Source organism: Amphiura filiformis, chromosome 6, assembly GCF_039555335.1.
Source record: "Amphiura filiformis chromosome 6, Afil_fr2py, whole genome shotgun sequence".
Lineage (NCBI taxonomy): Eukaryota > Metazoa > Echinodermata > Ophiuroidea > Amphilepidida > Amphiuridae > Amphiura > Amphiura filiformis.
Genome location: NC_092633.1, coordinates 32146499 through 32174237, shown reverse-complemented (window position 1 = coordinate 32174237; position 27739 = coordinate 32146499). Strand labels below are relative to the sequence as shown.

Below are 27739 nucleotides of genomic sequence, written 5' to 3'. Positions count from 1 at the left end.
CAGGGAATGGGGCTTTGCAACGCGATATATTCAAAACTTGTATTCACCTACTGTTATAGCATTAATCCGATTATTACACAACCTCACCAGCGTATTCAAGATATCCAATGCAAATAATCACCTAGATTATGACGTATCATACCGTAAATATGGCGGAGTACTCAAATTCATTCAACAAAAGCATGATTACAAGCTATTGCAATCTACCGCGACAGCTCGTCTCACACACATAACAAATGCACAAATACGATCAAATAGGTTGACGACAACGTTTGATTGAATGCACTGCATTGTGCCACGATTACGGTGAAGGACACCGGTTCAATTCCTTTGTATGGAGCCAATCAATAATTTCACGCACATCCTCTATTATTGCCCAATTATTGCCCGGGATGATTGCACACTGTAAAAGAGCTATTGTTATAATGTTTGATGAAATCGTGTTTAACTACCGTATTTGCTTAAGAAGGGGCACAATACAGATAAAGCAGACAGATTGACTACATGTGGTACATGTATATACATATTAATATAGGGAATGTGTGTGAGTCGAGTATTACCTAATTATAATAGGGGCGTATCCAAAAATGAATTCACGCCCCTTTCAAATGTCGAGCCAAAGTGCAGGCCCTATGATTTATTGTGGGACATTAGAGCACATTAGACATATCGAATTGCATTCTGAATACGAAAAATGTCCTTCTGATATCAAATATTTTTGATTTTTTGAAATTCGCCATGTAATACACATTTTATGGCAAATGAATAAAAATTGATATTTTTGATATTTAACAGTACTCGAAGTAAACGTTATAAATCTGATGATTTATACTTAAAGTGTATGTAAGTGGGATGAAAAGCCGACGATCAATTGAAAATTTTGACCTTTCGTATTGAAGATATGGATTTTTTCCCAAAAACACCCAAAAAAATTAGGTCTTTTGGGGAAAAAATCCATATCTTCAATATGAAAGGTCAAAATTTTCAATTGATCGTCGGCTTTTCCTCCCAGTTACATACGCTTTAAGAATATGTCATTAGATTTAAAAATTTACTTCGAGGACTGTTATATATCAAAAATGTGAAAAATATCAAATTTTAATAATTTGTCATAAAATTTGTATTATATCGTGAATTTCAAAAATGAAAATTATTTGATATCAGAAAGACATTCTGCGTATTCAGAATGCAATTCGATATATCTGATGTGCTCTCACGTCCCACAAAAAATAATGTCGAAACGCTCAAAACGCTCATTCCAAATCCCTTAAGGGGAGGGTGCACCTAATAGTTTTCCTTCAGCTGCATTTAAACTCTCAATGAACCAATATGAGGCTCATGTATGGTGTATACCTATCATTTCCTCATTACATTCATATTATGATGTCATAGTGACGTCATGTGAAACATATTAATATTTATTTTGGGAACACTGGACACCTTGATATTATCTGTTCCAACTTTGATGACACCTCTGTCACTTTCAAAAGGTATTAGAGTGATTTGATGAGACAGGTGCCCCATTCAATTCTTACCAAATCAATGCTCTACTGATTACATGCGTATTTAGGGACGCACCATTAGATTCTCAGGGGAGGGGCAATTTTAATGTAAATTTGTATACAAAGTTGGGTGGGGAATTTTTTTTTTTTTACTTATCAGTGAGGCAAAATTTTTTTTTTTTCGTCTCACTAGTGGGCAAAGTTTTTTTTTTCGTCTCACTAGTGGGCGAAGTTTTTTTTTTTCAAAAAACTCCCATGCCCCCCCCCCTGAGAATCTAATGGTGCGTCCCTTACTCCATTGCATTTACACCCACCATGCCCACAAACCTCCTCTGACAGTGAATGGAAACGAAATGACGTCACGAGGTGTCACTGTAGCTGGAACGTATATAACCAATTTGAGGCCTAAGTTTTTTGTATAAAAATCTAATTTTTTTTACAGGGCAGCATAAAAAACATCGCAGTAAAAATAATGTTTACAAACGGCAGCTATTACCAGTATTCGTGTTTTCCACTCACGTGGAATCCCATGCCAGTTTTATCACCATCCTCATGAGTGATTATGATTTCAAGAGGAAGAACCGCCTTTCCTGAAATGTTTCATTGGACACACTTTCAACACTTCAGTCAATATGGTCGACAAATGATGCCTGGGAGCCTTATTTTATTTATAAATGTACATCTGCTGAACAAATTTTTCCACATGAATTTCAAGGCTGCTTGTAGCAGTTGAAACACGATTTTTTTTAATTTAAAAAAAAAATCTTCCTATCGTATGTATTGCGGTGTTACGTAATACGTCTACTACGCAGTTGCGCAGAGTTTTATATAGTCTATATAACTCTTATGCCAAAACGAACTTCGGAGCCATAATAGAGAGGTTAAGATTCCCAAACGTACGTATCGATGCACTCTCATGTGACGGGATTTTGAATAGATTGCACGGGCATATGATACGTACGTTTGGAAATCGCAACCTCTTTATATATAGTTCGGCGTCGTGACGTCTTATGTGCGTTTTGCAGTTATGAAAAACACATCGGAAAATGTAACCGTCTTTACCACAGCGTTTTCCCTGCGACAAAATGTCATGAAGTAAAACAAATCTAGGTAACGGAAAAGAATGGAAAATCACCGCGGAAAACCGAAACTACAGCATTTGTCGCAAAAGAAAAATGCACGCAAAATTGCCGGAATATCTAAGGAAAATGGGGAATGGCGTCGAACACCTTTAAAAAAATCGCTAGCGAATAATCGCTGATGGTACTGCACTGGTACCCAAGAGTACCAATGAAGTAGCTGGGTAGCAACTAGCAATGTACCTCTGCATGGGTGTCGGCAGCAATAGGAATCTGGTTGTACACGGGGTTGTACAGTGCGATGGGCATTACTCAAAGGCTTGCAAGTATAAATCAATGAATGGGAAAGCTGAAGATGTTGACAGAAAGTGCTAACAAAGACCCAACTCATGAACTGTTAACAGTAATTTGGTAAGCATATCTAATACAAAGTGTATTATACGTAATAACAAAAAATAAACATGGCGACCTTTCGGGAATTATACGTCACTGGCCAGGGCCCTGGTAATCATGGTAATGGCGAACGTTAATTTCAAACGGTAGCCTCTAGAATGATATATTTTACGTGTTCGCCGCTTACCCCTACTGACTCTTAATACTAGCGATAAAATGCCAGCATTTGCCAACAGGATACCTTCACTGCCAAATATCTCGGCATTTAGGCTACTGCTAAACTTAAATGAATTAGTCTTGCCAAATATCGGCATTTCCGTAAATCTGGCATTTTCTATAGAACCAATTCAATAATGTCAATCACAGTGAGCATCTTTCCGGCTACGTAAGCTTTTATGAATCACTGACTTATCTTAAAAAGGATAAATTGGACTAATAATATATACTTTGAAGAATAACTTTAATATACTTCGATAATCAAAATAATTTGTCGTAGCTAATATAACTAAAAATATCGGTACCATAGAAAGAAGTTGTGAACATTATAATCCATCACAGAAGTAACACTGTATCTTCTCTTAAAGTCCAGTATGTTATCCCCGGGATTGGAGAATCCCAGTCAGTCTACAGTCATGATAATACAGACTATAAGTCTACTATAATAGAACTAGCTAACCATGTGTAACAAAGGCATTATGGATGGCAGCATTGACAACATAGCAGTATTCTTAATACAATATATCATATAAATTTACAATAATTACAAATAGTACAAAATACATCTCAGTTCCCGCCAAGCTTGCGTCACCATGTATTATAATGGTGTAAATATGCGACACCCACCTCTTGTTAGCATGGTTAGTTGGGTTACCTTTGATATTGCACAATACCCCTTCAGCTCCAAAAATATATTTGCATTTGATGCAAATGTCCGGTATTTTAGTAGTGTAATAAATTCATATGAGCTCAATATTTACATATACAATATAAAATAAGTTTCAATTTCGCATACAAATATGAATAAGTATGATTATTGACAATATTGTCGCAGTTTTTGCGTAGTGATGAATTGGAAGCACAGTTAAGTTTAATCAACGCTGCTCAAAATAGAGGGCAGGCAGTATGTTAGATTAATTGACAGTGAATTCGTCTTCCAGGTTTTCAAAATTCTACAAGGCAACATATTTGAAGGTCAATTCAAAAGTAAGCCCTAGTCACCACAAGCATTCTCTAATAAGTCCATCACAAATTTCATGTTTAGAAAAACATCAGCGTTTATTTGGCTTTTGTAGAATGTACGACTATTGGTCCAAGAGTTTCACATTTTCATCAATATTAGATGTCCATTATTGCAATTTCTTCTAAGCTTTCGTTGCCAGGAATCATAGATAATGAGAATGCTCCAGAACTAATCGAGCTAAGTGACTGTGACTTGCTGTGCAATGTTGATGTTGAATTGCAATGATGTCCTAGTCCAATACCACTGTCATCTGACATCAGTGATGTTGCCAGACTACTGGCGAATTCGTAACGTCCTAACCCTCTCATAAGACGGTCCTCTTGAGCTTGAAGAGCACGGAACGCTAATTTCTTGTCGTAGAGCATACGCTACAATGAAATAAAGACAAAAAATAAATGATTAGGGTGCACTTCTGCAAATAACACATTCATGTCACGCGATCAGGTCATGAATTATTATCTCATCCTATTATGTGAACATCACGGCGCGGCGCATGCATCACTGAGATAACTGGCCAAGTACGCAAGGATTGTGCCAGGGATGTGCTACCACACAACTACCTGATGATAATCATATATTTTGCAGACATAGTTGTTACAGTTTCAAGCTACAATTAGTATGTTACACTTACATAATAGAATGTGTGCCATCAAAAATAAATTGCTATGAATTCCCTTCCATTGTATTTATAGAAGAATTGCCCGTGTAATTAAATTTACACACCATTTCGTGGACAGTGCCATAAAAAAATCGAAGCCGAGAGGCTATTGAAAAACAATCACAGGTCATACTCGTCATCTTAATCTTTCACCTGTTTTATCCAGCCAGTATAGCACAATTGCACCAAGCCCTACTGACTGGTTAAAACAAGTATACGATTAGAATAACGAACAAATTATGACCTGTGATTTTGTTTTCTTCACTGTTGTTTCTGATTTGATTCAAAATAAGCCACTGTCAACGTAATGATAAACCACCCTAATCAAATCTTAGAGCATCAGTACACGCATCAATATTAAAGCAATAATGTGTGATTTGCAAAAAGAATAGATTCCTATTTAAATGTTTGTTTTCACTGATCACATTATCCCCTTTTAATTTCGAGCCAAACAAACGAGGTATAACGAAGAAAATTGCAATTTCAGTTCAGCGCCAATGCGGGTACTACGCTCGCCGATCATAACATGTAATACTGCATGGAGCATCTCGCTCGACGTGTGCACACATAAGCTGACATCCACGGGAGATGTTAGCAAGCAGTCGATCGACGAACTCTGAATAAAACCGGGTCGACCCGGTTTTAATATTAAAAGTTAAATTTTACTGTTATTGAAGCACTTCAGGCTTAGTCTTTTACGTGGTATTTTAGTACACCACTGGGTATTATAATTATGCAAAAAGTAGAAATCCGAGTAAAATTGAGGGCGTCGCTGTGAAGCAAATCACACATTATGGCTTTAACTACCAATATAAGCTACTTATTCCATCAATTTTATCTATCTTGACAAATTACTGCTTGAACAAGGGACCTCGTTGCAGATTTTGAAATACATGAAATAAAATAGCAGCGATGAAGTGAAAGGATATTGTTTTATCATTCCCAATAGATACCTTGTACTGTACCTTAATATAATTTAACACTACCAGATTCTTATCCCCTGAGGTACACAGCTACCCAGTTACTTTATCGGTACTCTAGAGTACCCATGCGGATCTAGAGCACACATATCGGAATCACATGTACAGTAAACATTGGTACTGGACAGGTGCTGCACTGGTATTCTTTGGTACTCTTTCTCTTAGGGTAGCTACAAAGTAATTGGGTACCAGTGTACATTTGGGGGTAGGCAGCAATAGCAATCTGGTAAAGCTTACATGTGGTTGTGTGTTTCATTTGCAAGTGCAACTCAAAGTTTGACAGGAAGAAAAAAAAATTAAATTCTAACAAATAGTACTACTTTGTGGTAGTACTACTACCTGAGTTGATAGTCTTGTCCGAATATAGTACTCCAAATCAATCATAGTTTTATAATTAATACTCAATTGATATTTTCATATTACACGTATATAATGTCATAGATACTAAAAATAATGTATAGGCCGACTATGTCCTATGTAGGCAGTAGTTCACTTAATACTTGGATCTATTTAGAGAAACTGACGTTTCCTTTCCACTTCCAGTTGGCTATTCTAACCCAAATCATGTTACCTCAACCAACACACGTACCTTAAGTTTGACAAGCCTCTTGTTGAGTTGTACCTTCCTAACACAGTCCTCAAATATCACTATAAGTCTGCAGAAAATGAAAAGGTATATAATTTGATTGGTAACAAATAATCTTATGATTTCTTATCTATGCCTGGGATCTATACCCAACCATTTATATCATGTGTGATAGGGTATGCGTCATTATGCGATACTCTGAACATGTAAGCCGCTGTCAATCAGCCTCATATTTTAGCAGTGGCGCAACTAGGGTTGGTAGTGCCCGGGGCAAGAAACAAAATTGGCGCCCGTATCCCCCACCCCACCCCGAGAATATGTTAGACGCGGCCAATTCTTGAAACAATTGCGCGCGGAGCGCGTGAAATTTTGGACAAATAAGGCCTACCACTAATTAATTTTGGTTACTAGAAGTTGAATTTCAATCTTAAAATGTTCTTTCAATTGATTTTGTGCTGAAAATTTTGACTTTCATCGCTTGGAGGGGCGCAGAATCGATGCTGAGTTGGTCAATTTGGCGCCCCCCTAAGGGTGGCGCCCGGGGCACGTTGCCCCCCTGCCCCCGTAGTTACGCCACTGTATTTTAGACACTTAATAATATTACGTATTTATACATTCCAAACATTGAATATGAGTTTAAGATATTTAAGAGTTGCATTTATATTTTCACTTGTCATTCAGGTAAAAAGGATTAGTTTAGTCTTTCTTTATACGGAGAAAGAAATACGGAGGTTTACGGATTCCTGATTTAAGAACTCAATCATGTTTTGCTTTGAAAGCTACAAGATCTTTGGATGGTATCAGCAAACACAAGATAAACGCTGTACTTACTTGTGTCAATTTGCATGATTTCTATGATGAATGTTTTTTTATTATAAAACTCTAACATCTGGACATTGTCCAAACTATATAGAACTATAGCCTACTTAGTTCGTGATCACTCTATGTTGTTCAACTTAGTCATGACAACCACGGACGAAATATAGGGAAGGTGTACACACTGCATGGGCGTGGAGCTCACCTTGAGAGAAATAAGCAGACGTACAGGTGTGTCCATTGCATGGGCGGGAAACTTACCAATTCCGGAATAGGGAATACTTGCCCATTGCGTGGGAGGAAAGCTTACCTGAGCGACGATGGCGACCTTTTGATAAGCTCCACTAATGCACCATGGGATGCGCCTTCAACATTTACACCATTTACGGAGAGAACGATGTCCCCTGTAAAAAAACAAGATAAATGAGAAAACGTTACACAGTGTCATCGCCCCGATATCTTCATGGCAGAAATCGCCATGATGGTAGATTGAATCCACTAGTTCTTCAATACCACGCATGACCATTTTGTTCCGACTTGTTTAATAGTTTTAAGACTATGGGCCGACTAAGGCTATTGACAATATTGACCTCTGTAGATCAGTGAGCCTGGTACGTCATCTGCCTTAGACTGACTTCTCCAGTGGTCTACACACCCGGGTCTACACAGCGCTAGTAACGTGTTATGTTCCGTAACCCGAGTGTTTACAAATGAGGGCAGCTGTCATTTTATTGTTCTGCACATAAAAAAGTCTGAATTTTGTCAGTTTTGATTTCAAAACGCATGGTTGAAGTTCAATACGCTCACTTAAGATTATCCTTTTCTTTCAACACATATATTCAAGTGCACGCCTTACAATTGGGTTCTTTAGAAACCAAAAATGTTGGGAGATATTCATCATTTTCTACCTCAGTATCCAAAGATCTACACGGTCTGAAAATCATCACACGTGTATCGGCGCATAGAAGATATACGTGTATTGATTTAGTTTCCTTGCATGTACAATATAATTATATATTTACCAGGCGTTGTCGCTGTGCGTTATTAGTCAGTCTGACAATAATTAACAGCAAGTCATTTTATTCATGCAGATTGGCAGAAAGACCTTATATTATACATGGCAAAGCTTTTGTACTTCCACGCATCACCCGGCCACTATTAATTTCATGTTTCACTCATTACTTGGGTGTAAGGATACTTTTTAGGAATATTCTGCTGACTCCATTTGATCATTCAGATATAAGTTAAGTTGACAGAAGCTTAATCGCTGAATAAGTCTGGCTTGTTTGGTGTAAGCCGCTAAGGACACACTAGAGTTGGACAATAACCTAAATTGACAGTCCAGTTCGATGTCCTGAATTGACCACTTTACAGATGAAGTTCAATTGCGAGTAGGTATCAACTATCAAGAGAATAGAACACCAAACAACATGAACAATGGGCTTCAAACAATAGGATAATATGTTAACGTACTGTCACAGCAAATATGGAGGACTTAACATTACCATTGCAAAAAGTGGACTGCAATGATTATTAGTGTAGAGATACACCCCAAAATAGCACAGCAGTTCATTGTTTGCAATGGAGTGGTTTAACTTATTTAATTATCTAATAATGCCTCTTGCATGCATATCCCTTGCAATATTCGTGAGTATCGCAAAATGTGCGTCAGTCGCATATTAAATGGAATTCGGTCAAAACAGCAAATTATCTACTGTGTCCTAAGTGTCCTTCAAGGATTACGCATTTGTATATACTACTGAGCTTTAGTTGCTTCGTGACCTAACCCAGATATTGAAACGAATAATAAGCATTTCCGATTTTATATAGTTCGGATATATCGCCATTGACTGCATGTTTTCAATAATATGTATGCGATCTTTACCAATTAACACAGCTTTTATGATTTGAGTTAATGCAACGTCAGGAAGTATGTCTAATAACCCCTAACGCGGTGTATATATCATAAGCTAATGTCCATGTACTTTATCCCATAGTAGAGTCAGGGATACGTATAAGGTTCAAGTTAATGTTAAGGGGAAGGGTAATGCCATAGGGTTATATATATTGACAGTTGAGTGAATACCCGTTGACACCAAGCTTTATTCATTAATTTATTTGATATGCAGGATATTAAAGAATATAAAGAAAAGGAGTTTGACATGTGGTTTGTTATTGACCTGTCCAGTAATTATGACTTCTGAGCCATAGGCATAGCTCTGCAATAAGGTATATTCCTGATCGAGATCGATGCGGGGCAAACGTGATGCATGCTGGGAATGAAAAAGGCTCAAAAGCTATAAAATTCGTCACCCGAGATCGCGAATTTGAGCCCTTTTGCTTCCCAGCATGCATCACTTTTGCCTATCGATCGCTATCAGCAATATACTAGTATATTGTTTGTATATTTAATGTCTTGGATGCACCATCAGATAGATGAGTGCCGCTGATGTAAAAGTGAATTCCAAATAAAAACTTGAACTTGAACTAGTACCTTATTATTGTGGTTTTAAATTAGAACAAAAGGAAGGACGTAAGTTGTTGTTTATTCCGAGAAAAGGTCGAAGATTACACCCCGGGATTAAACCACAATTAGCAGTAAAATTTCGTAACATTTGCTGTTTAATCAATTGGGCAATATTATTTAACAAAAACATGCTTGACTCAAAATTCTTTAGCTTTAAGATTCATATAGCATTACCTATGGCTAATGAGGCTGGTAGCAACTTAATAGCATGGCAAGAGATTTCAGGTTCCATTGCATATTTTAATAATAAATATTTTAATCATAATATGATTGAAATCAAAAACTCTTTAGAATTATCATTTGTGTATAAATTACTTAAGAGCACAACGTTTTACACCTTTCTGCCTTAATTCTTTGAAATGTCAGGACAACTTTTCACGCTTTATGTATAAGTAAAGTTGTTATTCTACATTTGAAGGTAAAAGCTCTTTCCAAAGGTATAGTGTATTATGGAACGTTATTTCGAAAGATATTCGTCAAGTCAACTCATTAATGCAATTCAAAAAGAAACTCAAAGAAGACCTGAAATTGTAGTACTACTGATTTTGCAGCTCATACATGTCAAATGTTTTTTTAATACTTCGTGTTTCTCTTTTAATTACTCACTATAATAACTTTAATAGTAGTACAACTTATTTTACTAGTTTAATGGTTTTCTCGAACACTTGATTTTTTGTTTTGGTTTAATGCTGTATAATATTTATGTAATGCATTCTACTGTTGTGTAATATTTATGTAAGCTCAATTTGTTATGTTTTTTTAAATAATGTATGATATACTTGTATCTTAATGCTAAATAATATTTATGTAAGCTTAATTTTATATGATTTTTTTACAATGTATGATCTTCGTGTATCTTAATGCTGTATAATATTTATGTAAGCTCAATTTCATATGTTTTTTTATTATGATCTACATGTATCTTAATGTTGTATAATATTTATGTAAGCCCAATTTTATATGGATTTTTATAATGTATGATCTACGTGTATTTTAATGCTTTTATATGTTTGTCTCTGAAAATCAACATTGTAATATTTGTTGAGTATGTTACCCTGTTTAAATATGGTTAATAAATAAATAAGTAAATAAGTGAAGTCATTAATTTCTAAGCCTTCTTTTAAAGAAAATTGCATACGTTACATATTCATTTTTTTAAAGAAGTGTAATGTAATCATATATTACAAACGTCTCAAAACTCACGAAAGGAAATCTTGCAATGAACATAGAGAAAACCAGTGAAAGTATACTCATCAAACCGCTCTATATTGAAATCATAAATTCCTAAAATAGATTATCAAACAAGTTGCTAAGCTTAAAATAAAGGTAATCAAAAATCACATATTCCTAAAATAGATAATTTAACAAGTTGTTAACCTTAAAATAAAGGTAATAAACTGCTTGTGCCGCCAATATATTCATAGACACTTTAAGTCCATGCCTTATCTATAATATCAAGGTGTTACTAATTTTGCACCTATTGGCGCCGGATTACGGCTTCAACACCACTTTCACGGGATCTGTGTAACCTCAGCCATTAACCCTATGATGATGATGTATAGAAATAGCCTTAACATCTAAAATGATTTTTTATAGAGAAAAAAATTATTTGTCATATAATTAAATTGTACTATAAAAGACATTCGAATGACTACGAACAGGATTATAATTGATTCAGTGATTCAAAAATAGACATTTATGTAATTTCATATTTCGATGACGTTTGATGTGAACAGTGAATCTGGTGTCAATTATTAAGCTAATTTAAGGTTCATATATTGAACCTGCAAGTCATGATGGAAATGAGGAATAGTACTCTATACAGCTGCAATATGTAAGTTATTGTTGATAACCATTTCGGACTTTGAACTTCATTTTTGTTTTTTATTAAGGGTGTGGTCAAATTAAATAGCATAATAATAGATGTGATTGATGAGCTCTGGTTGATGGGCCTTGGTTAGGATCAATGTTCTATCTGTCTGTAGCACAAGTTTCTGCATATTTTTTGATGTTCTGGACTATATCTTTATAATTATCCACACGTATGATTCTGTTGCCTGTTGCCCTGTTCTTAATCGTTTTGTCGTTGTGTCAAGCATGCATTTGCAAAAAATTAGGAATTAAATATGCATTTTACAATAAGATTACAATAAAATCACAATAACATTATTGACACTTAGCATGCATGTTGAGAAACCAACTTTTAACAAATGAATCTGGGATGTTTTAAAGACTTAAGGGCTCAGATAGCAACGTATGCACAGTATTTCTTGGGAACCTGAGATCACACCAGACACACCAAATTACATTCGGAATACGAGGAATGTGCTTCTGATATCAAATAATTTGACTTTTAGCAGAAATGAAAAGCTGTCCATCATTTGAAATTTTTTGCCACCCGTATTGAAGATATATTTCACCACTCCCCCCCCCCCAAGTAAAAATTTTACTTCGAGGACTGATAACTATCAAAAAAATTAATTGTTGGACATTCTTCGTATTCAGAATGCAATTTGATGTGTCTGTGCTCTCATGTCCCACAGAAAATACTGTGCAAACGTTGCTATCCGATTCATTATTCGAGGGGCTACCAAAATACGACTGAAATGTAGGATGGGTAAATTAATGCTTCTATTAGTGTAATTGAAATTATATGCACAAGGAACAAAATGACACTTTGAGAGTTACAATCATGTGATTTTATAATATGATACTGTTCGTGATTGTTTTACTTTCCGATTCGGTAAATTTGACACCATTACCATGATTACAGTGTGTCAGAATGGGCTAGCGGAATTGAGCTTAGTTTACTTGACAGAATATTTATTCGTCGGTAGTTCCGGGTTGAAACTGGAACAGTTTATGGTTCATAAAATAACATGATCTTTAGCATGATGCCTGAAGTTGTAGAATAGTTATAAAGTACTTAATATACCCGAGACGTTTTTGGGAGGGGAAATATGTTAATACCAGATAGACCATGCAAAGAATATTACAAGCTGAGCGTTGTATATACCTGAAGCTAATGTTCAAAACTTCCAGTTAAGACACGGCGAATTGGCATGACATTAATACTTAATCATGTTTATCACCTATTGCAGTTAAAGCGTAATTCCGCACAACAGCAAACTTACCAGGTCTCATACCGGCAATATATGCAGGGCCGTCATAGTAGACCTCGCAGACATAGGTACACACCTCTACCTCATTTGAACCTCTGTGATGGATTGCGTATGTCTGAAATGTTAGAAAAGTATTTGGGAAATTTCAATACCGAATAGGATTTATAAAATTTGATTTGAAATTAATATTTTCAGTTTAAATATTCAACGTAATGTGTTTGATTGGCGGGTGATGAGCTTTCTGTTCCTGAAGAACCACACTCTAAATTTTGCAACGGATAATGTAGTTGTGAACAAATGGTTGAACCGTTTGTTGCACTGTCTTGATGCTACGTACTTTGAATAAACCTGTGTACATACAGTGCCTATACATGCTATATGACAATATAAATACAATAAAACAGCCATGATAGGTATCAATTGTCTTTTGGAAAAGGGCTCGTAATTGGTAAAAGTAATTTTTTGGCTAGTTATATTGCACTAACACATAATTGTCCGGAAAATACAAACGCATACTTTCGAGACAACTATGTGTTAGTCACTAACACATAGTTGTCACGAATTTGTATAAAGAGCAAAGAAATTGTAACAATTACGAGCCATTTACCAAAAGACCAATTTTAATGGTAATTATATCATTAAGCACTGCATGTACACAGGTTTATTCAAAGTACGTAGCATCAAGAGAATGCAACAAACGGTTCAACCATTTGTTCACAACTACATTAACCGTTGCAAAATTCAGAGTGACGCGCTTCTTTGTGAAACAGCTATTAATACAACTTTGTATAGATATAGCGGATCTCCTCAGTTTTTGAAAAGTTCAATGATCATTTGTTTAGATTCAAACTTCACATTTAATTATAGCAGAAAGTAACTCTGTAAGCTCTACGTATATCCAGTAACGCACTTTATCTCAGCAGGTGAGGCTTCAAATATCCGTCAAAGTTGCTCCCCCTTTTTAGGCCTTAAAATGCAAGTAGGCCTACTGTAAGATAACACTGTGTATACTGTAAGATACTAAGACATGTAATACGAGAGCAATATTTGAATTCGACCTATTTGAATAGATGTGTATAATCATTTTTGTATACATGTTTTACTTTTTTTGGAATACATCGCGAAGCCTTTAATAATCACGTTGACCATTAATAAAAGTGATGCTCCAAAATATGAAAAAAATTTTAATCACTAAACAGTCTGTTATAAAAGTTTCTAAGTTTCCCATCAACCTTTGAATGCATGCGTTCAGTCCAGGTATATACGTTCTCTATAGCATTCTCTGTATAAACCTTGTCAGTGTTCTATCAAAGAAGGCAGGAAACAAGAGGCTGAAAGGGGATCATTTAATACTTCACCGTCAGGTTACGGTAGTGAGAAAAAATAGTAAGAACGGAACCGCAAATTAAAGTTAAGAAGCTTTAAGAAGGCTTGAAGCGAAACTGATAGCCTAATATCCGAGTTATTTTCACTTGATAAAACTTGTGGTTGCAGATGAGAGAGACCGAACTTTTTAGAGATTTTCTTCCACTATTTTGCTCGAAAAACTTTCCTAGGCTACAATACTTGGTACGGTTATATAAATAATAGGAAATCTACATGAAATAGTTTCGTCATCTTATATTTTACCGATATTTGTAGTTTACGAATTACCTGCCCTAAAATACTTTTAATATTAAAGGCCTATTCAGTGATTTGCCCATTCGGAAAATCATAAAAATCACCAACATTCAGTTTTTTTGCACCATTGTTAGCAGCATAGATGTGCTAACATTACCTGCTTTTAAGCTGAAAGTTGTGTATTGAAGACAAAATAGGACACTTGACATGGAAATGTATATCTATAAGTAGAGGAATTAGCTACATATATTTGAATGTGGCTTCAACTTTGTCAATACTGCTGCTTTTCTTGGTTTTTTTAGGGGGGGGGGGGTGCCAAATTTTTCATTTCAGAAATACCTAATGAAAATTTTTATGACTTTTAAGCTGCAATTTATACACACTTTAAAATATAAACACTTTCGATGGGATCACTGGGCCTTTAAAAGCGGAACATGAAATGAAATGCTTTGTCTTTAAATCGGCGTTAGATGAAGACAAAGGTAAAGATGAAGACGAAGATGAAGATGATGTTTTGTCAAGTATTAAAAAGAAGGGGTGACAATACAATCATGATAATGGTGGCAACAATTCTGGTCAAATATTTTGTGTCTCAGATGTATCTGTAATGTTTTGTAATCATCCAGAAAATAGGTGCGCACCCCTTGTATCACAGTGGTACGAAATTAGCACTTTCCTTGAAACTTAATCAGTGATCCCAGCGAAAGTGTAAAAAAACGAAAATTGTGTCTACATTTCCTGAAAGTAAAAGATAAGTCATTAAAAAAAGTGAAAAATATGGTAAAGAAATTGCAGATTCATGTTAAATGTCTTATTTTGTCTTTAATACACGGATTTCGGCTTAATCACTAGCAGGCTATGTTAGCACATCTATATACACTAACGTAGGTGCCGAAATCTGAATTTTGATACGATCCTCCGGATGACTCTGATGATCAAATCACTAAAATAGGTATTTAATTTGGGACACCCTGTATGAGATTGCATTATGTTTCATTACATTCAAATGTATTATCGAATGTAAAGCATATGTTATTATATAAAATCGATGGATTTATGTCTGGATGGGTTTGATTTCAAATTTCAACCATTCATTACCTGCAATTCGAATCCGAACGTTCCTCTGGCTTTCTCTACGACAATAGTACGCCTGTTGGAGAAGAAAAGTGAAACGGGATGGTTTCAGTCACGAATAAAGTAAAAATAACAGTGAGTCAGCGAGAGCTCAACTCAGATTTGGCTGGTTTCCCCTGACAAGCAGGTCAAATGTGCACCTAGAAGTGATATGATTCTCTCCATCAGCGACAAAGAATCTTCTTTGATATACCGTAAAAATTCGTTAGTTAGCATATGTACTTACTATCGAGCGATTTTTAAAACATGAAATTATACTAATGAGTCAGGTGCTTTAAACCAAATGAGCTAATGGGGTTGAGACACACATTGCAGGTTTACTTGCTCAAAACCCTTCACACTTTGTGGATGGGGCTCTTCATGTTTGCAATTTTTAAAAGCGCTCGAGTAAGCACATATGCTAACTATCGAGTTTTTACGGTAGCTTGATGTAGAATCATTTAGAGCCATCGCATTATTCGTAATAGTAATACTTTACTCTTGAATTTCATTATTTTATAAGTTAGCTTAAGTTCACGTAGAGTTTACAATGATATACACATTTTCAGTCTCATTATCTAATCGAGTGCTTGTACTTTATACTGCTAAAGCGCTTGTTCAAATCACTTCTTTTGAAATTGCGTAAGCTTTGAAAATTGTGTTAATTTTTTTATGTAGTTTTGTTGAAAATTTACAGTGAAAACCAGATTGATATTTTCTTGAATAATCCGAAGCTGCTTGTCAATATCTATGTCCGGCATTTGCGTTCAATTTTGATTGATGTTTGTATCCCTATCGCGGTAGATCAGAGTTAGGGGTATCATGTCATCACCGTCTGATTTCAGGCAATTTATGATGACTATTATAGCCAGTTAATTAAATCTACTTCAATATTATTTGTCGTCTTCACATGCTGATGAATTCTTTTGAATTAAATGTCACCCAAAAATATACATAACTATGCGCCAATAAAATATAACGATATTATCAGATCACTGCGGCATAAGAATCTGACTCATTTTACAAATATATATATATATTTAGATTTGCTTTGGAAATATAAATACATTTAACAATGGGTTTTTTTTTCGACATCAGAGAATAGCTCGCTGTTGTCCATGTTATAACGATATCAACGCATTATTCAGTGATCCCGGCGAAAGTGCAAAAAATTAAATTTGTGTGTAAATTGCCTAAAAATGAAAAAGCATTTAAATTGTCATTCGGTATTTTGAAGAAAAAAAATGTAAAATTTTCCACAAAACGAGGAAAATAGCAGTATTGACCAAGTTGGAGCCCATTCAAGATCAAATAGCTTCAAATACATAGCAAATTGCTCAAATGACAGATTCATGTAAAATATCTTATTTTGTCTTTAAGGGTACATGCCCATGAGTTTCATTCAGGGGCGTGTTTGTAAAACGGCACAGCGCATTAGTAAAAAGAATAAAAAATACTAAAATTTTCACCGGGGTTCGAACCACTGCCAATTTCACTGAATGCTAAAGATGCCTATGCTGTGCCACGGTGACTGTGGTTAACATTCGGCGATTTTCAAAGATATACATATCAACACGTTTCTAGTGTATTGAAAATCATTTTGATTTTGATTTTGGTAGGAATACGGTCATAGAAAGACATATGACTCTACTTGTCTGTTTGTTTTTCATTTAATACAAATTAATTTTGATGAATTGAACTGGTACAACTCTTAGCACTCGTGATAAACGACGATTAATTTAGTAATAATAGACTAATAATAAAATGAAAACGCTGGGTCATTCACGACGTCATTTGTAATTTATGTCAAAACCTGGGGAGGACCACACACATCCGTGCTGCATGTATACGTGCTCAATCGATACTCAATGATCCAGACAATAGCGTTTGAATATACCGCCCTGCTTGACACATCTTGTCACTTGCGGGAAGATATACTATAGGCCTACCCTAATAGCTTACAATAGATACCCCACCGTAAATAGCTCTGTTCGTTATCTCGCTGTGCTAGTTTATACACGCAGCGTACGGACTTTTGAACCATATTTTGTTCAAAAATGATAGGAAGGGACTGTTTTCAGCTAAAATGTTGGTTATCAGCAGATGCTTAATGATACCGGGAAGTGTTGCAGAAAGGTAAGCGTACTCTTTATTTATTCAAAATATGTATATCAATAAATTTAAATTTGAAATCCAAAAAGTAAATGTCAGGTCAAAATTCTCACCTTAGAATTATTGTGAAATAAAATCAAACCAAATTTAGGCTCCGCAAACAACGTCCAATTATTCCCATTGGTGTTTGCTACACATGCATATAAATAAATTATGATTTGGGGCTAATTTGAGAAGAGTTAATGCCTCGAGTTTCAAAATACACCGAGTGATGTTTTTGATCAAAAACATCGACAATTCAAGACTCTGTAAAAACAAATCAAGAATTTTCTGGGATAATTGCAACTAAGTGCAATGAAAGTTATGATCTAAGCTACCAGATGCATCATTAATTTCCTGACTATGATATTTAGTTGTGGGAAAAGATTACTTTAATGTTTTGGCGGGATTATTTCCCGCCAAAAATTTCAACTAAAAAGAGCATGTAGCCTTAATACACGGCTTTCAGCTTGACCACTATCAGGCTATGTTAGCACATCTATGACACTAACAAAGGTGCCAAAATCTGAATTTGATCTTAATCTGATGAGCAAATCACTGAATATGCCTTTAAGTTCGGGTAAATAATGGCAGGTGAAAGACATTTTATAATATACTCCCCCTCCTTCTGCTTCTTTTGCACACAATTGGGCACCGTCGGGATTCTAACCCATATCGTTAAGATTTTCATACGTCACGTTACAGATTCCTCAACAAACAGAAGGAAAAAACAAACATTGGTGATAATTTATTTTTATCTAATTCGTTTGAACTACGACTTGCTTGGAAGCAATATTCTGTCGTCATTCATAGCCCCGATATGGGTTATGGTCTAGGTAAAAGAACGCGGAAATTTGGCTCAATGCACTGACGGGTATATGGCCATCAGGCATTCACTTGTAGGATAGCCTTTCCGTTATAAAATATTCACTAGTGAAAGATATTGAACACCACCATGACCACTGGTCAGAACCTCTCAATATATTTGGCCATATGTGCGCTAATCTACTATATATATCATGTATATAATGGAGAGTATTGGCAATCTTTGAAACAAGAGATAGCCTAAATGAACAAGGGAAGACGATAACTATAATAGAGATAGCAAACATTTGCAAAGTATGAAACTCTTAAGTAACTTTCACGCCCAAAATGTATACAAATCCACACGTGTAAGAATAAATGATACAGGCAATGTAATATACAAAGAGACGAGGTATCCAAAACACACATTACAGAACTACTTGCTTACTTTTTCTGGTGTACGTAAAATATTTAGTCGATTTCAGTCCAGGATCTGTGATTTCAGCAACATTCATACGGATGTCAAACGATCACTTCGTGTAAAATTAGCCAAACTTTATGTATTAGCTTGTATTATACACGTAGTTGTCTTATTTATGTATCTTGAGGACACAATAGATGAAAGTAGGACTATAAGTTCAATACCACTAATTATTTATAGTTATACACTTTTCAATGGGAAAATGGCTAATTTCGAGCGGAATTTTCTCATATTCAGAATTCTTACAGTTAAACGTCACCGATATCAGATGAAACTAGATGATTTAAATGCCAAATGATCAAAAACTCAACGTAGGTTGACCTGAGACTTTTCTTGCTTTAACGTTCTGAACCGTAAACACCTTAAAATCAAATGGCTGTGTGCCCTCGACTGAAGCTGAAAGTTACAATTAGGTAGGGCGAATATTTACTAAAAACCGATGCCGTACAGATGAATTTTGGTAATAATATGTACAGCAAAAATGTCATGTAATGAGAAAAAATATACCATTTCGCGCATCAAAACCCAAAATGTACTTTTTTGACTCTAAGTAACTTGGTCAATTTCAGTGATTTTAAAGCAGTCATATAAATGATAATGATTAGGCTATACGTAGTTCCTAACATAATAGAAACAAACTTTAGCGAACGAAACGTCATAAAGCACGACGTCACATCAAGTTTATTCTCATGGCTGTGATTTTTGGTGCCTTTGAGTCTTCGGACGTACTCCTTCAGGCTTCCTTCTTTCTTACATTCGTCACTTATAATCTGATATTTTACCCAACCCCAGGGAGGAAAAGTCACTTCCTAGACACCATGAAAACAAGTAAACAGAATTGGACAGACGCATCCCTACCCACCCCGCGTCAGTAACATGTCACACAAGTTCATTTGGGGACTAACATATTAAATTTTAGACATCTTGGTTCCAATGTTCTATTATAGTTTCAATATTATCATCATAATGATCAGAAAAATGATCATTTATTTCAAGTCTCGATGACAGGTTATGGCGTGGACGTATGTGACTGTGCACCACATGTAGCAGGTGTAATGCGACCGGTTCCCACAAAACCCGCAACATGCCGGCAGATTATTATACTATATCACCTAGTTTTGAGATAAAGGCCTTTACACTTGAAAAAAAACCCTTTAAAATGGGTCAAATCGCTGACGTTAAGTTTTTGGAAGTTATAGGGGCCTACCTATATTATTTATCAAAATTAATACACATGAATTTTATAAAGGAGCATTATTAAATTGATAATTGCCTGCTAACTTCTGTTAATCCCATTATCTCCCATTGTGCACTTCAAGGTAAAAAAAAACATGTTTGTTCAGAATTGCATTGCCGTTGATATTTGTAGAACATAGTGCACTACATGTATAATTTACGATTTAAGCAATATACGTGGCTCCAAAACAAATGTTGTACCACGTAGGTGATTGCCTATCTTGATGGTTGTGAATTTGCTTGTGTATAAGAGGCAACATGTTTAGGTATTAAGCTTGTTATAAACGACTATTGATATATTGTAACATGGTTGTCAATATTACTTTGTGTCGACAGCAAATTAATGGTATTTGGGTGTGTACAGGTACTTGTGTGCAGGAGATGACGTACATCATTTTGAACAAGGAAACAAATTTTCTAGTTTTAAAACTTTGAAAGTTGACGGCTGCACTTTAACGGCGCTTTTCAGAGCCACCAAATTTCCAGCATGTTGAGTAAGCCAGCCACAACCTTATTTGAAAGAACCTTTTCAGAGCCATAATTTATCAAGTAGATTGGGTCAGCTCAATTTGAATGTGATAATCTGTATACTTTCAATGAACAATCTACATGCATGTCCCGATGTAGTCAGAGCTAATGACAGTTTCATACTTGTAACCGTCAATCTATACATGCTGTAGTGTACGAAGCTAAGATGTTACTTACAGGTAGCCTGGTTGGATTCCGCTGAAAAGTTCTTCTTCTTGATTAGCACACATTATTTATACAAGTTTTATATCCAATTACAAATGACACAAAAGTACTGCTCTCACACATTATATACCTTGTTAGAGGCCGTTATTAAAACTATTTATATATGGGAAATTTGTAAGTATCATAATTTATCAATTTTTACTATTAGTTTCGTAGAAAAAGTATCAATACCCTGGCACGATATTTCGCCATGATTCCATACCAAATCAGTATCGTGCTTTAACCAAGTGTTATCCATCATACAATATCACGAACTTTGTACATGTTGTATACAGCTTTGAATTGCTTGTATAACTTCCCTTTACGTTGTTTCGATTTACGTCTATTAACCTCGTACTTAAGATAAATACATAGTTTAGGCCATTGTCAAGTGTAATTAGACCTCTAGAGATGATGATATTTACCTTCTCGGATTTTCCCGCTCATGTGTTTTAATATTCCGGTCCTTTTGGGCATCCTGTGGAAGCTGTTATAGAAAAGACAATAGAACACGTCACTCATAATGGTAAACACCGGCAGATGAAATCATACAGATACTATCCTATACAGTAGTTTTAGATAATTATGATATTACTTTATATTAGTGGGTCTTACTTAAAGGCCAATACAGTGATCACAGGAAAGTGTAAAAAATTAAAATTGAGTACAAGTTACTAAAAGGTGAAGGATAATGAATTAAAATTTTCATTTGATATTTTTAAAATGGAAATTTGGCAAAAAAAAAACAAAAAAACAAACAAAACAAAACAAAAACCCGAGGAAAAAAAAAAGCAATATTGACAAAGCATGTATTTATGATTTTTGCCGGCGTTGTTCTCAAAAGCATTAATATTATGTTTTCCATTTCCTAACACTCTAAGATCGTTTGGGTATAATGACAAGCATTACCAACAGGAAAATTTTTGGGAAAGGGTTTTTTAATCAAGGAAATTGAACGTATATACAAATTCTTATTTCGATTTCACTTTTTAATGTTGTAAGGTGTGTTATTTGTTTCCGCAATAAGGTCATCAAGTCAAACAAGGGAAGAGGCCTACGCATCATACACATCATATACAAACATTTCAAATTAGCGCACTAGATCCAATTAATGATGCTTAATCGCTATTCTTTAATATGGTCATCAAGTCATTGAAACCTTATGTAAGAGAGATTTACACGGTCTGAGCAATTATGACTTACAAGAAACATGATCATTACGCCATAAAGTCAACGTTGATTCATTGACTTTCTTTAGAACAAGGTCACAATACAGCGCTATTTGTTGTTGTATATCATGTAATGTATATCGCAACTACAAGTTTAAGGATATCAACCATTTTAAACTGTTGCGATTTGGTAGTTTACAGCATCTTGCGAATGGTAGTGAGCTTTGGCAAAAATTGCATTGATCATTTCATAGCGACTGTACTAATGTGTAGAATTCAAATATCACAGATATACTTTTGTATAGGTCCTGTGGTTCTTGAGTTATGTTGTAAAGAGGGCTGAAACAACAACACTTTTGTAAAACGACATAACTCATTAGCAACAATAAATCAAGCAAGTTTTCAAAGTATATAATTTGTAAAATGAACTTTTGTAAAACATCAAAAGATAATGAAAATCGATATTTTCGACCAACAATACCGCGTCTACCCTTAATATGCATTCCTGAGAAGGAAGGGGAAAAGAAGAAAAAAAGCAAAAGAAGGAGGAGGAGGAGATCAAGACGAAGAACAGGAAGAACACTGATGCTAACAACAACAAAAACACACGAATACCAAAGGCAAAACCTTTTGAAAGTTCCCGTGAAAGTTATACATAGACCTGTGTCATTTACCTGTGACAGTTAACTTTGCCAGCGAAAGCGTGCCAATAATTTGTGTCATGACATATGTATAGGAAATACTTCATTTGCATTACATGGAACGTGAGGTTAATTAATATGACGTTAAATGTTCCATATATAAGTTTTAACACGGTCACTTGAACCGTCCAACTAAGTGTTAAGCTCGTAATTTGTCTTTTCCCAAACATGTCAAATGAACGTTGTATATAGACCGAACATACGTGTATGGTAAGGGTAGGCCGAACATGAAGTGCAGACGACACTGATGTTACACTGATTGTACATAATAATGTTTGTCTTGAAAAATTGTCCGTGTAAGTTAAGATAAATTCCTCTTGAAACAAGGCCTGTATTTATATAGGATATTACACATTCAACTTGAAACAAGGCCTAACACTAAATACAGGAAATAGGAAGACTCGTTTAGAAGACCTCTAACCACACATGCACATTATAAGGTCGTAAGTGACATTTTTTGGCGAAAGTGAGTTTTTCATAGATTATGAAAGATTTGTGAAAATGTAACCATTTATGAAGTCTAGGACCTAATCGACCTATAGCTTAAATAATTATTAAGTTATGAAAAATAAGGTGCAAAAAGGATCGTAAATGTAGGTTTTTTCAAAAACTATTAATCAAACGTTTTAGTGCAAGATAGTCGTAAGTGGCACTTTCGACCGAAGTGCAAATGTGCAATACCGTGCAAGCGGGTCATATCTTGTTTTCAGTGTAAATTATCATAGTATTTTTCCAAAAGGAATTAATTTGAGTTTATTAAAATAACCTGCAAATAATAGGCCTTTTAATTATATGTAGAATAAGAAGTAGATTATCAGAGACAGCTATAATACAATGCTCAATACCAATAATTGCAGAGGTGATATTTTAAGTTTTAAACTTTTTAAAATAATAAACTAGCTTATAAATATATTTTACATATACACGATTAAATTTAAACACAGATAATATCACATTTCACGCAATGGCGATCTTCAGATGTTCAGATGAATGAGTGAAAACACGATGATGACCAAAAACAAGATGGATTATGAAATATTGGTGAAAATGCAGCCATTTATATATAGCTTAAATAATGATAAGGTCCTCATCGTGTTTTTATTCATTCACCTGCAGATCGCCATTGCGTGAAACACTGTGTAGTCAAATGAAAACAAAACCATGTGTTTAAATTTAATATACATATAAATATATTTAATATGCTACCCAGTAAACACAAAACGTTTTTGACATCATCATATTTTGCGAAAAATGTTTGCCCAAAATATTTGCAATACCGTTTTAAAAACGTTTTCATGACCTTTATATAACCCGACATTTAAATGTTATTAAAAGGTTTTGAAAAGAACATTTTAAGAACATTTCTGTGTTTGCTGGGTTCAAATATTTTAACATAATGTTATTTAAGTATTGACAAAATATTTGGCAAAAATATTTGCAAAAATAGTTTAAAATAACATTTTTTAAAAACATTAAAAAAATATTGTTGTAGTGTGTTTTCATACAAAACGTTTTAAAACGTTACCATGACCTTGAACCCGACATTTTAATGTTATTAAAACGTTTTTACTTAAACCAAAAACCCAAATATAACTTATTTAAAACGTTTTTAAAACGTTTTTGTGTTTGCTGGGTAGTTTATTTGCAGGTATCTGCAGCGGCGATTTTGCAGTTTGTGCAGGAAGGTTGTAACTATACCACTACGACCTTGCGCACACTGGGAAAACCGCTACCGCGAATTCTGATAGATATGGCTTACGATAGATACGACATCATTTTCAGCAACTGTGATTTTCAGCATTGTTCAGTAAAAGTGTAAATTAAATGATTATATAAATTTATCAGGGCAATCATGTTATTTGTTATACATGTAAAAGTATTTGAAGTTTATTTTCTTTCTTATTCATGAGCATTATTTACTACTAGTTTAATGTAAAAGGCAAAAATGCTACATGTAAAACGTTAAATATGCTGATGCACGCAAGCGACAATGTTAGATGGGTTTACGGGGTATTCCCTGATTCCATGAGTAGAGCTTAAGCAGAACATAATTGCATTTGGCAAATTTATTTAATTATAATAATTATTATTTAAACATTTAGAAATTGCATTATCATGCATAATGAATGAACGTTTAAAATAACTTACAGCCTGCTTTATTGGTTGAAATAGGCAAGGTAATATGGGTCTTAATAATTAATAGGCTATGGCAAACATTTTGCATTTAATTTCAACCATTCACTTGTTTTATCTCCCAAATATTGAATTTACAGATTCCATTCAATAATACGCAAGTGAAACAATCATTCAACCATGCTCATATTTCTGTCTGTTTCTAAGATACCGCCATGTTGGGATAGTAATATCTGAATCATCATCAACTAAACATATACGATATCCTATACAAAATAGTTCATTCCACTATTAATATTATGATACTAGAACCATGAAAAAAGAAGCTAAATGAAAGCTAGCGCGTATGCACATCTCATTGTTATCATTACGAAAACAAAGAAACAAACACTCATAACCAATAAACAAACAAACATAAACAAATGTACATTCGCTAATGTTGCACACTGTTTTGTATGCTTTTCATTTTCATCCCAAATAAATTATGAGTAGGGCCCTATTATAGAGGCCTATATATTGTAGTTTGCGAAAGAAAGAAAAAAGAAATGAAAGAAAGAAAGAAAGAAAGAAAGAAAACTAACACATTGTTATCATTTAGCTTAATTGCAAAACATGTAAACGTCAAGTTGACATCCAAATAAATATATATTAGACTTATATAAATACGAAAGAAGGAAAGAAAGAAAGAAGAAAGAAAAAAGAAAGAAAGAAAGAAAGAAAGAAAGAAAGAAAGAAAGAAAGAAAGAAAGAAAGAAAGAAAAGAAACGAAAGAAACTAAGTGAAACATGTTATCATTTAGTAAACGTCAAGTTGACATTCCAAAAAATAGGCCTATATAAATACGAACGAAAGAAAGAAAGCAAGAAAGAAAGAAAGAAAGAAAGAAAACTAACACATTGTTATCATTTAGCTTAATTGCAAAACATGTAAACGTCAAGTTGACATCCAAATAAATATATATTAGACTTATATAAATACGAAAGAAGGAAAGAAAGAAAGAAGAAAGAAAAAAAGAAAGAAAGAAAGAAAGAAAGAAAGAAAGAAAGAAAGAAAGAAAGAAAGAAAGAAAAGAACGAAAGAAACTAAGTGAAACATGTTATCATTTAGTAAACGTCAAGTTGACATTCCAAAAAATAGGCCTATATAAATACGAACGAAAGAAAGAAAGCAAGAAAGAAAGAAAGAAAGAAAACTAACACATTGTTATCATTTAGCTTAATTGCAAAACATGTAAACGTCAAGTTGACATCCAAATAAATATATATTAGACTTATATAAATACGAAAGAAGGAAAGAAAGAAAGAAGAAAGAAAAAAGAAAGAAAGAAAGAAAGAAAGAAAGAAAGAAAGAAAGAAAGAAAGAAAGAAAGAAAGAAAAGAACGAAAGAAACTAAGTGAAACATGTTATCATTTAGTAAACGTCAAGTTGACATTCCAAAAAATAGGCCTATATAAATACGAACGAAAGAAAGAAAGCAAGAAAGAAAGAAAGAAAGAAAGAAAACTAACACATTGTTATCATTTAGCTTAATTGCAAAACATGTAAACGTCAAGTTGACATCCAAATAAATATATATTAGACTTATATAAATACGAAAGAAGGAAAGAAAGAAAGAAGAAAGAAAAAAGAAAGAAAGAAAGAAAGAAAGAAAGCAAGAAAGAAAGAAAGAAAGAAAGAAAACTAACACATTGTTATCATTTAGCTTAATTGCAAAACATGTAAACGTCAAGTTGACATCCAAATAAATATATATTAGACTTATATAAATACGAAAGAAGGAAAGAAAGAAAGAAGAAAGAAAAAAGAAAGAAGGAAAGAAAGAAAGAAAGAAAGAAAGAAAGAAAGAAAGAAAGAAAGAAAGAAAGAAAGAAAGAAAGAAAAGAACGAAAGAAACTAAGTGACACATGTTATCATTTAGTAAACGAAAGAAAGAAAGAAGGAAGGAAAATAAAGAAAGAGAGAAAGAAAGAAAGAACGAAAAAAGAAAGAAACAAACAAACGAACTAAATTGTTAACACTTGGCTTAATTACAAAACGCGTAAACGTCAAGTTGACTTACCTCACCCGGCATTCCTAGCTTAACACCCAGCTTCTTTTTTCTTTCAAGCGTTCTCATCATCGGTATGTTGGTCCACTGTCTTTAACAATTCACAAGTTTTAAAAGTATAACTCTTTTCAAGGTAAAATCCAAAAAATATTGGTTGTTCAAAAGGTAAATTACGTCACAATCGCGTTACCTCATATCTTCAAATATATTTATCGGCAGTGTCGCAAGTGAAACTGACATTCTGCTTGCCCAGTGCAACTTGTGTGTCCACCCGGACCTATTCGAGAAACGAATTACTTCGATTCGCAATGTTTGCAGCAGTGTTTCTAGGTGATTTTTCTTGCTGTCATGGTGTTCCAAATTTGACAGATAATTTTCCTAATCACCAACGAACGATGCTTATGATGAATGAACCGTTTTCAAATGTTCGATATAAGAGTAAGATGTATGTAATGAATTACTTTAAAGTTCCGCACGATTGTTTGTCATGTTTGTAGAACGCAATATGCCTGGTTAATAATTCGAAATACTACATTAATCATGATTAGTTAATACCGCTATGATGACTCGATATGCGGAAAGTGACCATTAATTAATTCAATTATAGGCCTACACGTTACTTTGAAAGAAAGTAGAGCTATCGCGTAAC

At 34.4% G+C, this 27739-nt stretch overlaps 1 protein-coding gene across 1 annotated transcript; it reads right to left on the bottom strand.

The window, feature by feature from the left end:
• Positions 1-2260: 2260 nt before the first annotated feature.
• On the bottom strand, positions 2261-27577 carry LOC140155279 (general receptor for phosphoinositides 1-associated scaffold protein-like). The gene is made up of 7 exons (XM_072178048.1): positions 27103-27577; positions 21466-21527; positions 15622-15673; positions 12916-13018; positions 7565-7658; positions 6442-6508; positions 2261-4582 (listed from the first exon to the last, which is right to left on the bottom strand). Exons 1-7 carry the CDS (start codon positions 27160-27162, stop codon positions 4310-4312), a joined length of 711 nt encoding a protein of 236 aa, XP_072034149.1. The 5' UTR covers positions 27163-27577; the 3' UTR covers positions 2261-4309.
• Between the last annotated feature and the right edge of the window lie 162 nt (positions 27578-27739).

Bases quoted from the DNA above. Each gene is read 5' to 3' on its own strand.
- LOC140155279 (XM_072178048.1), bottom strand. From the start codon at position 27,162: ATGATGAGAACGCTTGAAAGAAAAAAGAAGCTGGGTGTTAAGCTAGGA. The intron at 13,019-15,621 runs GTAATGAATGGT...CTAACATTTCAG, and splicing joins CGTTCGGATTCGAATTGCAG to ACATACGCAATCCATCACAG. The intron at 7,659-12,915 runs GTAAGTTTGCTG...GTTTTTTTACAG, and splicing joins TATTGCCGGTATGAGACCTG to GGGACATCGTTCTCTCCGTA.